Source organism: Mobula hypostoma, chromosome 5 (assembly GCF_963921235.1).
Source record: "Mobula hypostoma chromosome 5, sMobHyp1.1, whole genome shotgun sequence".
NCBI lineage: Eukaryota > Metazoa > Chordata > Chondrichthyes > Myliobatiformes > Myliobatidae > Mobula > Mobula hypostoma.
Genome location: NC_086101.1, coordinates 47,093,571 through 47,106,608, shown reverse-complemented (window position 1 = coordinate 47,106,608; position 13,038 = coordinate 47,093,571). Strand labels below are relative to the sequence as shown.

Here is a 13,038-nt window from a genome sequence, read left to right as displayed (position 1 = left end):
TAGTAATCACAAAAATGAAGCCTTTTAATTGTAGGCATCAGAATCAGATTTATTACCACTGGCTTAGATGACATGAAATTTGTTTTGCAGCAGCAGTACAGTGCAGAGACATAAAATTATTATAAATTACAGAAATAAGTAGTGGAAAAAGAGGAATAAAGAGGTATCTTTCATGAACCTTTCAGAAATCTGAGGCGGAGGGAGAAAAGCTGTTCCCCAATTTGAAAATAACTAAACAGAGAAATATTACCTCTCTCTGATTTAAGAGTCTCTCCAGATCTGCTGACATTTGGTTCTTCAGGCGAAGTAAAGCTGTTTTTTCTTTTTTTAACTGACTGAAAGGAAAATAAGTTCTCTTTAATATTGGAAGGTTATCATGTCTCATTAAACAAAGGTTACTTTTCAATTAATGTTCCAACAACTCCTTGTAGGAATCAAAAAGTTGCTGTAACGATTAAAACTGGAACACTAAATTTACAAGTATTTTTATAGTTAAAGCTTATCTTTATGCAAGGACAAATGCATTTGATGAATGATAATTTAATACCAACTGCTAGAAGTTGGTATTGTGGCAGGAGTTTTGAATATTGAAGTCACAGAAGCAGAGTTTGAAGGTTTTCATAATTATGTAATAGGAACAAGTACATACTGCTGAACCACAATGGTTTTGACACCAGAATGATGGAAACACACACAAAATGTCTTATTGATCCCCTTGATATTTTTCAGCACTTCCTAGCATCTGCATTTACCCAGCAATTGCAAGCAAATTCAATAAGAACCGACAGAGCTGTAGAAGTGGCAGTGGTTACTGGGTTTAGAGCTATTGGCTGTGGCTCAGAAGTAAACACCCTATGCATCTCCAGCTTCGCAGTTTAGAAATTAACCTGGATGATCACAGAAGTTTACTCGTCAGACTGAGCAGTAGTGCAGCCCATCAGTATTTGAAAACTAAAAATTGCAGATGCCGGAAATCAGCAAAAAAAACAATGCTGCTCAAACGCTTCTCTCCCATTTCACGCATATCTGCTCTCACCCCATCCTCCCGCCACCCCACTAGGAATAAGGTTACCCCTGTCCTTACCTACCACCCCACCAGCCTCCGGATCCAACATATAATTCTCCATAACTTACGCCACTTCCAACGGGATCCCACCACCAAGCACATCTTTCCCTACCCCCCCCCACTTTCTGCAGGGATTGCTCCCTACATGACTCCCTTGTGCATTCGTACCCCCCCCACCCCCACCATCCTTTCCCACTGATCTCCCTCCCGGCACTTATCCTTGTAAGCGGAACAAGTGCTACACATGCCCTTACACTTCCTCCCTCACTACCATTCAGGGCCCCAGATAGTCCTTCCAGGTGACGCGACACTTCACCTGTGAGTCGGCTGGGGTGATATACTGCATCCGGTGCTCCCGGTGCGGCCTTCTATATATTAGCGGGACCCGATGCAGGCTGGGAGACTGTTTCACTGAACACCTACGCTCTGTCTGCCAGAGAAAGCAAGATCTCCCAGTGGCCACACATTTTAATTCCATGTTCCATTCTGATATGCCTGTCCACGGCCTCCTCTACTGTCAAGATGACGCCACACTCAGGTTGGAGGAACACCACCTTATATTCTGTCTGGGTAGCCTCCAACCTGATGGCATGACATTGACTTCTCTAACTTCCGTTAATGCCCCTCCTCCCCTTCACACCCCATCCCTTATTTATTTAATATATATTTTTTATTCCCCCCCTTTTTTTTTCTCCCTCTGTCCCTCTCACTATAACTCCTTGCCTGCTCTCCACCCTCCAGGCTCCCCTCCCACCTTCTCTCTCTCCCCAGGCTTTCCATCCCATGATCCTCTCCCTTCTCCAGGCTGGTATCCCTTTTGCCAATCAACTTTCCAGCTCTTAGATTCACCCCTCCCCTCCTGTCTTCTCCTATCATTTTGGATCTCCCCCTCTCCCCCTCCTACTTTCAAATCTCTTACTATCTCTTCTTTCAGTTAGTCCTGACGAAGGGTCCCGGCCTGAAACGTTGACTGTACCTCTTCCTATAGATGCTGCCCGGCCTGCTGTGTTCCACCAGCATTTTTTGTGTGAATGCTGGAAACCCACGGCTGACTAGGGAGCACCCAAGCAAAGAGAAACAGAGTTGAATTTTCAGGTCAAATACCCTTAGTTAGAGCTGTTCTAAGGATCCTCAGATCTTCAGTCTGAAATGTTAACTCTAATTTTCTCTTCATAGATGGTGCCTGGCCAGTATTTCAACCTGCCAACAAAATCAGAAAATAAGAGGTTGGAGATGCTAGTCCTCCCTCATTACCACCTTTGTTCCAAATGCAAGTGTTCTGTGTTTGTTGGCACCACCTCCAAATCATGTAAAGCAGCTACTTTATATATGCTGCTCTGGGCTTAACAACAAAAATGAGCAAATTTATTTTTGGTGGAGAATGTTATTATAAAGCTACTAGCTTGTTCTTGACTACGTACTTTTGAGAGCCACCAACAGCAAGTAATTCTGTGCTGTTTTGTATTGCCAATGTATGCTTAGCAAGTTAACTGAGGCTAATAAAGATCTGCATAAGTTTTAGATATACAGTATATAGTTTTAGATATGATATACAGTATATAGTAACAGTTTTACCACGGGTGAAGTGTTTATATTCAAGGGTATTGACACTGAAATTCACAATTCATTTAAGATTTTGTGGAGGACAGTTTATGTCCAAGACACTACTTCTTCTATTCAATTTGCCGTGATATCTGCTTTTCAAGTACCAGTTTGGGGAATCAAATTCAAACATCAAAGATTGGTGGATGGAGCACCTCCACTCCATCCGCCAAAAACAGAATTTCCCAGTGGCCAACCGTTTTAATTCTTATCCCCATTCCCATGGCCTCCTCTTTTCCCATGTTAAGGCCATTCTCAGGGTGGAGGAGCAGCATCTCATATTCTGTCTAGGTAGCCTCCCACCTTATGACATGAACATCAATTTCTCCTTCCAGTAATTTTTTCCACTCTCTGGCTTCTAACCTCTTCTATCACCAACTCCTGGTACCCCTCCTTCTTCCCTTTCTCCCATGGTCCACTCTCATCTCTTATCAGATTCCTTCTTCTCCAGCCCTTTACCTTTTTCACCTATCTGGTTTTACCCATCACCTTCTAGCTAGTTCTCTGTCCTCTCCCCCCCCATCTTTTTATTCTGATGTCTTCTCCCTTCCTTCTCAGTCCTGTAGAAGAGCCTTGGCCTGAAACATCAACAGTTTATTTATTTCCATACATGTCACCTGACCTGCAGAGTTCTTCCAGCATTGTGTGTTGCTCTGGACTTGCAGCATCTGCAGAACCTCTTGTGTTTAAGAAGCCAAATGTTGTTAAATCCAACAGCCATTGGCTTTAGAGTATGGCAATTGTGTAGGACTATAAAAAATGGGAAGCTGTATCAAAGCATGGGAATTTCCTTTTCTCCCCCCACCCAATTCTCATGGTAAAAATGGAAGTTCTTGATCATTAAAATAAAACTCTTGTTAACTAGGTCTACTGATAACAGATAAAAACAGAAACAGCAGCAATTCATCATGAACTTTTTGCAAAAACCAACTTCTCTGTAGTCTACTTAAGCTGAGAGGATTTTAAATACATTTGATTTCATGCCTAGTCTATGAAAATTTAGCAAATCATATGTTGGAACAGAAAACATTTCACACACTAACTCAGACTTGGTCTTGTGAAAAATGATTAGTATGGTAAATAATTATTTCTTCTTTCATCTCAGGATCTTCAAGAATGGTTCATTAGAATCTGTCAGGCCTAGCACAGGAAGGGAATAAGACCTTTCAGCCCTGTGAGCCTGTTTTAATATTCAGTGAATCAGGATTAATATGCAAGCTAATATTGCCTTTTTCCTCATAAACTCTAATTTCTCTGGTTAACAGAAGTCTATGAACCTCATATTTAAAATCAACGTGGACAGAGCATCATTCAGCAACTGTGGAAAATAGTTTCAAATTTCAACTATCTTCTATGCAAAAAAGTTTCGTAATTTAGTTTCTGAAGGACCCACCATAAGAAATAATTGAGATTTGATTTTGTATCAGATAAAGCACTGTCAGAGATCAAGTTAGCAGTGAAAGGCTACAAGTTGTTCTGAATACAATTAAATAATTAAACTGCCATTATTATTTGCCTTCTTTCTTTTTTTAATTCATCCCACAAACTTGGAAGAAATCAGGCCATGCAATGTATTTCATCATCTTAAATTTTAGTTTCAGATCACCATATGCACTTTATAGCATCTTATGCACTCTCACAGGTCCTGGCACAAAGTTCCTGTTTAAGCTTAAGTTCAAACAACAGAAACAATATCCACTTGCAGATGCTATTAAAAGATGTGAGTGACAGTAAAGGTTTATGATTGCTTCCAACCAAAATGTCAGGTTTTTTTAGCAATTTGACAGTGTGTCAATACAGAATGAAGTATAGGTGTCAATAAAGTAAATTAGGTCATCTCAAAACATGACTTAAGTGGAATTAAGCCATTTGTTACACATTGCTTTACATCATACACTGAAGAGGAATTTAAAAAGTTGGGGCACCAGTGTGAAGTACTCACAGCTGACATATAAGCAAGCAGGACCTAAATTTGAAATATGCATTTGTGTGCATGTAAATAGATATCGCTTATGGTCATGCACAGCTTGCTCCTTGCCTGGCAGGTACTTTGAAACCATGGCAGCAGAATGAATGTTTTGATCAACACAGATATAATATTTGTGGAAAGAAATATGAATCTCATATTCCATGTAAAAATAGGTTTTAAAAGTACAGTATGACATGATACAAATAGATACTACGAGCTTCAGCAAGGTTGCCTCAATGAAGAAAGTAAACTGGTAAATTAGTTTATGTCATGAATATCGAGGTACAGAAACACTTGCCTTGCATATCATCCATACAGATTAACTTATTGTAACAGTGCATTGGGATAGTACAAGGTAACACAATAAAATATTACAGTTAGAGAAAGTGCACTGCAGGTAGACAGTAAGGTACAAGATCATAACAAAGTAGATTGTGAGATCGAGTCCCTTTTATTGTACAAGACTTCTTTCAACAGTGTCGTAAAAATGGGACAGAAGCTGTTCTTGAACTTGAATTTATTTAAATCTTATATTCGTCCCACAACGTGAGGAAGTAAAAATATTTGTGTTACAACTCCGTAGTAACACACAGACATGTGAATTTATAAATCTCATGGCTTGTAGAAAGAAGTTGTCCCATAGCCAGCTGGCCCTAGCTTTAATGTTGCGGTACTATTTACCAGACGAAAGGAGCTGAAACAGTTTATGGTTGGGGTGACTGGTGTCCCCGATGATCTTCGAGGCCTTCTTTACACACCTGCTGCTGTAAATGTCCCCAATGGAGGGAAGTTCACATCCACAGATGCACTGGGCTGTCCATACCATTCTGCAGTGCCCAGTGATCAAGGTTGCTGCAGTTCCCATACCAGGCAATGACACACATAGTCAGGATGCTCTCAATGGTGCCCCTGTAGCAGGTCTTGAGGATTTGAGGGCTCATGCCGAACTTCTTCAGTCGCCTGAGGTGGAATGCCTGTTACGCTATTTTTTTGCCACACAGCTGGTGTGTACAGTCCAGGTGAGATTTTCAGTGCTGTGTTTACCAATGAACTTGAAACTACTCACCCTCTCAACTGCAGTCCCATTGATGTTGATCTGGGCGAGTTTGTCTTTATCCCTCCTGGAATACATGATCAGCTCTTCTGTTTTTTGGGACATTGAGGGAGAGGTTGTTATCTTGACACCACTGTGTCAGGGTGTTGGCCTTTCCTCTGTAGGCTATCTCGTCACCACTAGAAATAAGGCCAATTAATGTCATGTCATCTGCAAATTTGATCAGCAGATTGGAGTTGTGTCGTAGAAAGGGAGAAGAGGAGGGGACTCAGGATGCAACCCTGGAGGGCACATGCACTGAGGGTCAGAGGGGCAGAGGTTAGGGAGCCCATCCTTACCACCTGTCAGCAATCTGATAGAAAGTCTAGGATCTAATCTTGAACCAAAGCAATGAGAAGTATAGACAGAGTCCATGGAGAGGAGGCTGGTTTCCATGATTGATTGTGCTGTGTCTGCAATTCTGCATTTTCTTGAGGTCACATGCAGAGCAGTTACCATACCAAGCTGTGATGCATCCAGATAGGTGCGTCAATAAAAATTGTTGAGTTTCAGAGGGAACTTGCCTAATTTCCTCAGTCTCTTGAGGAAGTAAGGTGCTGTTGAGCTTTCTTGGTCATGGTATCTCTGTGGTTGGACCAGGATAGGGTAGTGATGATGCTCACTCCTCGGAATTTGAAGCCGTCAGCTTCTCAACCTCAGCCCCAATGGTGCAAACAGGAGCATGTGCACTATCCCCTGCTGCCTGAAGTCAATGATTAGATCTGTTGTTTTCTTGATATTGAAGTTTGTTGTCATTACACTATGTTACCAGGCTCTCTTGTCCTTCAATTTAATGTTATTTGACATACAGTCACCTATGGTGGTATCATCCGCAAACATGTAGATGGAATTAGAGCAGAATCTACTGGTAATGGGTTGAGGACACAGCCTTGTAGAGCACTGGTGTTTACAATAATTGTGACAGAGCTGTTAGTGCTTATCATAGAAACCATAGAAAAACTACAGCACAGAAACAGGCCTTTTGGCCCTTCTTGGCTGTGCCGAACTATTTTCTGCCTAGTCCCACTGACCTGCACACGGACCATATCCCTCCATACACCTCCCATCCATGTATCTGTCCAATTTATTGATAAATGTTAAAAAAGAACCCGCATTTATCACCTCGTCTGGCAGCTCATTCCATACTCCCACCACTCTCTGTGTGAAGAAGCCCCCCCAATGTTCCCTTTAAACTTTCCCCCCCTCACCCTTAACCCATGTCCTCTGGTTTTTTTCTCCCCTTGCCTCAGTGGAAAAAGCCTGCTTGCATTCACTCTATCTATACCATCATAATTTTATATACCTCTATCAAATCACCCCTCATTCTTCTACGCTCCAGGGAATAAAGTCCTAACCTATTCAACCTTTCGCTGTAACTCAGTTTCTCAAGTCCCGGCAACATCCTTGTAAACCTTCTCTGCACTCTTTCAACCTTATTTATATCCTTCCTGTAATTTGGTGACCAAAACTGAACACAATACTCCAGATTCGGCCTCACCAATGCCTTATACAACCTCATCATAACATTCTAGCTCTTATACTCAATACTTTGATTAATAAAGGCCAATGTACCAAAAGCTCTCTTTATGACCCTATCTACCTGTGACGCCACTTTTAGGGAATTTTCTATCTGTATTCCCAGATCCCTCTGTTCTACTGCACTCGTCAGTGCCTTACCATTTACCCTGTATGTTCTACATTGGTTTGTCCTTCCAAAGTGCAATACCTCACACTTGTCTGTATTAAACTCCATCTGCCATTTTTCAGCCCATTTATCTAGCTGGTCCAAGTCCCTCTGCAGGCTTTGAAAACATTCCTCACTGTCCACTACACCTCCAATCTTCGTAACATCAGCAAATTTGATGATCCAATTTACCACATTATCATCCAGATCATTGATATAGATGACAAATAACAATGGACCCAGCACTGATCCCTGTGGCACACCACTAGTCACAGGCCTCCACTCGGAGAAGCAATTCTCTACTACCACTCTTTGGCTTCTTCCATTGAGCCAATGTCTAATCCAATTTATCACCTCTCCATGTATACCTAGCGACTGAATTTTCCTAACTAACCTCCCATGCGGGACCTTGTCAAAGGCCTTACTGAAGTCCATGTAGACAACATCCACTGCCTTCCCTTCATCCACTTTCCTGGTAACCTCCTTGAAAAACTCCAATAGATTGGTCAAACATGACCTACCATGCACAAAGCCATGTTGACTCTCCCTAATAAGTCCCTGTCTATCCAAATGCTTGCAGATTCTGTCTCTTAGTACTCCCTCCAATAACTTACCCACTACCGACGTCAAATTTACCGGCCTATAATTTCCCGGATTACTTTTCGATCCTTTTTTAAACAACAGAACAACATGAGCTACTCTCCAATCCTCCGGCACCTCACCCGTAGACACTGACATTTTAAATATATCTGCCAGGGCTCCTGCAATTTCAAGACTAGTCTCCTTCAAGGTCCGAGGGAATACCCTGTCAGGTCCTGGGGATTTATCCACTTTAATTTACCTCAAGATAGCAAGCACCTTCTCCTTTTCAATCTGTGCAGTTTCCATCATCTCACTACTTGTTTCCCTTGATTCCATAGACTTCATGCCAGTTTCCTTAGTAAATACAGACGCAAAAAACCCATTTAAGATCTCCCCCATTTCTTCTGGTTCCATACATAACCGATCTCTCTGATCTTCAAGAGGACTAACTTTATCCCTTACAATCCTTTTACTCTTAATATACCTGTAAAAGCTCTTTGGATTATCCTTCACTTTGACTGCCAAGGCAACCTATGTCCCCTTTTAGCCCTCCTGATTTCTTTCTTAAGTATTTTCTTGCACTTTTTATACTCCTCAAGCACCTTATTTACTCCCTGTTTCCTATACATGTCATACAACTCTCTCTTCTTCTTTATCAGAGTTGCAATATCCCTTGAGAACCAAGGTTCCTTATTCCTATTCACTTTGCCTTTAATCCTGACAGGAACATACAAGCTCTGCACTCTCAAAATTTCTCCTTTGAAGGTTTCCCACTTACCAATCACAGCCTTGCAGAGAACAACCTGTCCCAATCAATGCTTTTTAGATCCTTTCTCATTTCTTCAAACTTGGCCTTCTTCCAGTTCAGAACCTCAACCCCAGGACCAGATCTATCCTTGTCCATGATCAAGTTGAAACTAATGGTGTTATGATCACTGGAACCAAAGTGCTCCCCTGGTGTTATCCTTACAGATTATGGTCTTTTGATCAGGAACTCAAGAATCCAGTTGCAAAGGAAGGTGTTAAGTCCCAGGTCTAGGAGTTTGAAGATGATTTTGCTTGGAATTATAGTATTGAAGGCAGAGCTGTACTTAATAAACAATAATCTAACCTAAACACGAGGAATTCTGCAGATGCTGAAAATTCAAGCAACACACATCAAAGTTGCTGGTGAATGCAGCAGGCCAGGCAGCATCTCTAGGAAGAGGTACAGTCAACGTTTCGGGCCGGGACCCTTCGTCAGGACTAACTGAAGGAAGAGCTAGTAAGAGATTTGAAAGTGGGAGGAGGAGGAGGGGGAGATCCAAAATGATAGGAGAAGACAGGAGGGGGAGGGATGGAGCCAAGAGCTGGACAGGTGATTGGAAAAAGGGATATGAGAGGATCGTGGGACAGGAGGCCCAGGGAGAAGGAAAAGGGGGAAGGGGGGGAAAACCCAGAGGATGGGCAAGGGGTATAGTCAGAGGGACAGAGGGAGAAAAAGGAGAGAGGGAGAGAAAGAATGTGTGTAAATTGTGACGCCAAGCAAAGATATTGGACGATTGATGCTAATGAGAGAGATAAGAAAGACAATGGAGAAACATTCAAAATGCTAATAAGAGAGAAGAGAGGGATTAACGGAAAAGAAACACAATTCAGTTGCTTTGAACCTGAACTGTTTGAAGTTTGATGGACAGGTGATACCCCAGTAGGGGGATAAAAAGAGCAGGTTTGCTCAGGCACGCAACACACCACAAGACCACGAGACCCTGGAAAGAGCAGTGTACTCCCACAAGTGGTGGGAGTTTGGAGGTCCAGTTTACGGGAACTGACCAGAGGCTCACAGGGTGTAAAGGTACAATTGGTGGGAACCTGGGGTGTGTGTCCGCCCTTGCCTGGGTGCCGGGTTCACCGCAGGAGAACGATCGTATCCGGAACGGAGGGGTCACAGTCGATGACCACAGTGGGGATTAGAAGACATAAAAGGGTCTGCCGGAAACCAACTGTGAAGACATCAAAGGTCTGCCTGAACCAAATTGCATCTCTCTCTCTCTCCCTCCCCCCCCAACGGTACAACAACAGCGATTACTGCGAACTGCACCAAACTGAACTGAACTCTGCTTCACTTAAGACTGATCATTTTACCCCTAGACTGCGATAGAGCTTGGTTGATTCCTATTACCCTATTTCTGTGTATATGTGAGTATTATCATTGCTAACCTGTTACATTGATATCCTTTGGATTAGAGTACTGTATTACTTATGTCTTTAATAAAACTTTATTAGTTCCTACTAATCCAGACTCCAACGAGCATTCCATTTCTGCTGGTTTGGCAACCCAGTTACAGGGTACGTAACAATATAAGTAAATAACGGATGGGGTACGAGGGGGAGGTGGGGCATTAGCGGAAGTTAGAGAAGTCAATGTTCATACCATCAGGTTGGACTCTACCCAGACGGAATATAAGGTGTTGTTCCTCCAACCTGAGTGTGACTTCATCTTTACAGTAGAGGACCCCCTCCTCCACCTCCTCCTCGTACCCCATCCGTTATTTATTTATATACACACATTCTTTCTCTCTCTCTCTCTCCTTTTTCTCCCTCTGTCCCTCTGACTATACCCCTTGCCCATCCTCTGGGTTTTTTTTCCCCCTGATTTCAGATATTTTCAGTTTGCTTCTGGTGGATGTGATCTCAGCCACAATATAATATAAAGTTCTGGATTTACGTTGATTAATGTAAAATATGTAGTAAAAGTCATTCTTCTGCAGTGAGTGATTTTAGTGCAAAAAGATTGCGATCCTTCAATCTCTACTTAAGTTGATTAGAGAATAGTGAATTTGAATGCTGAGAAACAACAAGGACAAAGTATTCATTTTCTTTGCACTTGCAGTTCTTCTCAAACATGTGTACTATACTATAAATTCAGAATCACCTGGCTGACTATGTGCATCACTGCTAAACCACACTCTGGATTGCCATCAACTGGATTTCTGCAATTGTCAAACATTGCCCACCAACTTAACACAAACCACTGTGGAACCACTAAAAAACAATGCAGCTTAGTTGGATTCATGATAAAGTGTTTGATAATCTAATGGACTGTCTCAAATGGCAAAGTAGAAAATGATGTTATGTGATTTATTGCTCTGATGTCCTGATGGAAGTAATGCATCTGGACAAATAATCTATTATAAATCATTTGCCTTACAGCTCAATCAGGATCTAGATAGTGCCATGCTCTGACTTCCACTGAGTCAAAGCTCGGACTTCGTTTTTTTTTAAAAATTGTTTTTATTGGGTTCGTAGGGACCGTTTAGGTTCTGGAGACAGAAAGGGGAGTTACGGGTCAGGTTAGTGTTTACGGACAGGGATGTGGGGGATCTAGAGGTCAGGAACTTGTTCTTTAACAGATTTGACATTGTGGCCCCTGCCCATCCCACACACGAGCCATCTGTTGTTGGCCCCCAACCAACACATATTCCACTCTCCCCTCCTTCCCCTCCTCACAGTCCCCCACCCTGCTCTCATGACTATACCCCTTCCCCACACAAAACCACCATGGTGGGCTTCACAGCTGAACAGGTGAGAAGACAGCTGAAACGTCTCAACCCAAGCAAGGCTGCAGGACCAGATGGTGTCAGTACCAGGGTGCTCAAAGCCTGTGCCCCTCAGCTATGTGGAGTTCTTCGCCATGTATTCAACCTGAGCTTGAGGCTCCGGAGGATTCCTGTACTGTGGAAGTCGTCCTGCCTCGTCCCTGTGCCGAAGACGCTGCGCCCCAGCGGCCTCAATGACTACAGACCGGTGGCATTGACCTTCTACATCATGAAGACCCTAGAGAGATTTGTTCTGGAGCTGCTCCGGCCTATGGTCAGGCCACACTTAGCTCCCCTCCAGTTCGCCTACCAGCCCTGACTAGGAGTTGAGGATGCCATCGTCTACCTACTGAACCGTGCCTACGCCCACCTGGACAAGCCAGCGAGCACTGTGAGGGTCATGTTTTTTGACTTCTCCAGTGCGTTCAACACCATCCGCCCTGCTCTGCTGGGGGAGAAGCTGACAGCAATACAGGTAGACGCTTCCCTGGTATCATGGATCCTTGATTACCTGACTAGCAGACCACAGTACGTGTGCTTGCCACACTGTGTGTCCGACAGAGTGATCAGCAGCACTGGGGCTCCACAGGGGACTGTCTTGTCTCCCTTTCTCTTCACCATTTACACCTCGGACTTCAACTACTGCACAGAGTCTTGTCATCTTCAGAAGTTTTCGGATGACTCTGCCATAGTTGGATGCATCAGCAAGGGAGATGAGGCTGAGTACAGGGCTACGGTAGGAAACTTTGTCACATGGTGTGAGCAGAATTATCTGCAGCTTAATGTGAAAAAAACTAAGGAGCTGGTGGCAGACCTGAGGAGAGCTAAGGTACCGGTGACCCCTGTTTCCATCCAGAGGGTCAGTGTGGACATGGTGGAGGATTACAAATACCTGGGGATACGAATTGACAATAAACTGGACTGGTTAAAGAACACTGAGGCTGTCTACAAGAAGGGTCAGAGCCGTCTCTATTTCCTGAGGAAACTGAGGTCCTTTACCATCTGCCGGGCGATGCTGAGGATGTTCTACGAGTCTGTGGTGGCCAGTGCTATCATGTTTGCTGTTGTGTGCTGGGGCAGCAGGCTGAGGGTAGCAGACACCAGCAGAATCAACAAACTCATCCATAAGGCCAGTGATATTGTGGGGATGGAACTGGACTCTCTCACGGTGGTGTCTGAAAAGAAGATGCTGTCTAAGTTGCGTGCCATCTTGGTCAATGTTTCCCATCCACTACATAATGTACTGGGTGGGCACAGGAGTACATTCACCAGAGACTCATTCCACCGAGATGCAGCACAGAGCGTCATAGGAAGTCATTCCTGCCTGTGGCCATCAAACTTTACAACTCCTCCCTTGGATGGTCAGACACCCTGAGCCAATAGGTTGGTCCTGGAATTATTTCATAATTTACTGGCATAATTTACATATTACTATTTAACTATTTATGGTTCTATTACTATTTA

The 13,038-nt window shown here is 43.2% G+C and overlaps 1 protein-coding gene across 5 annotated transcripts in view; it reads right to left on the bottom strand.

Moving 5' to 3' along the window:
- Positions 1–13,038, bottom strand: part of pibf1 (progesterone immunomodulatory binding factor 1) — a 180,361-nt gene that overhangs the window by 16,907 nt on the left and 150,416 nt on the right. For all 5 annotated transcript variants that reach the window (XM_063048444.1, XM_063048441.1, XM_063048445.1 and 2 more), the window contains one exon: positions 251–335. In XM_063048444.1, the coding sequence (XP_062904514.1) occupies positions 251–335 (85 nt within the window). The remainder of the gene's footprint in view (positions 1–250; positions 336–13,038) is intronic.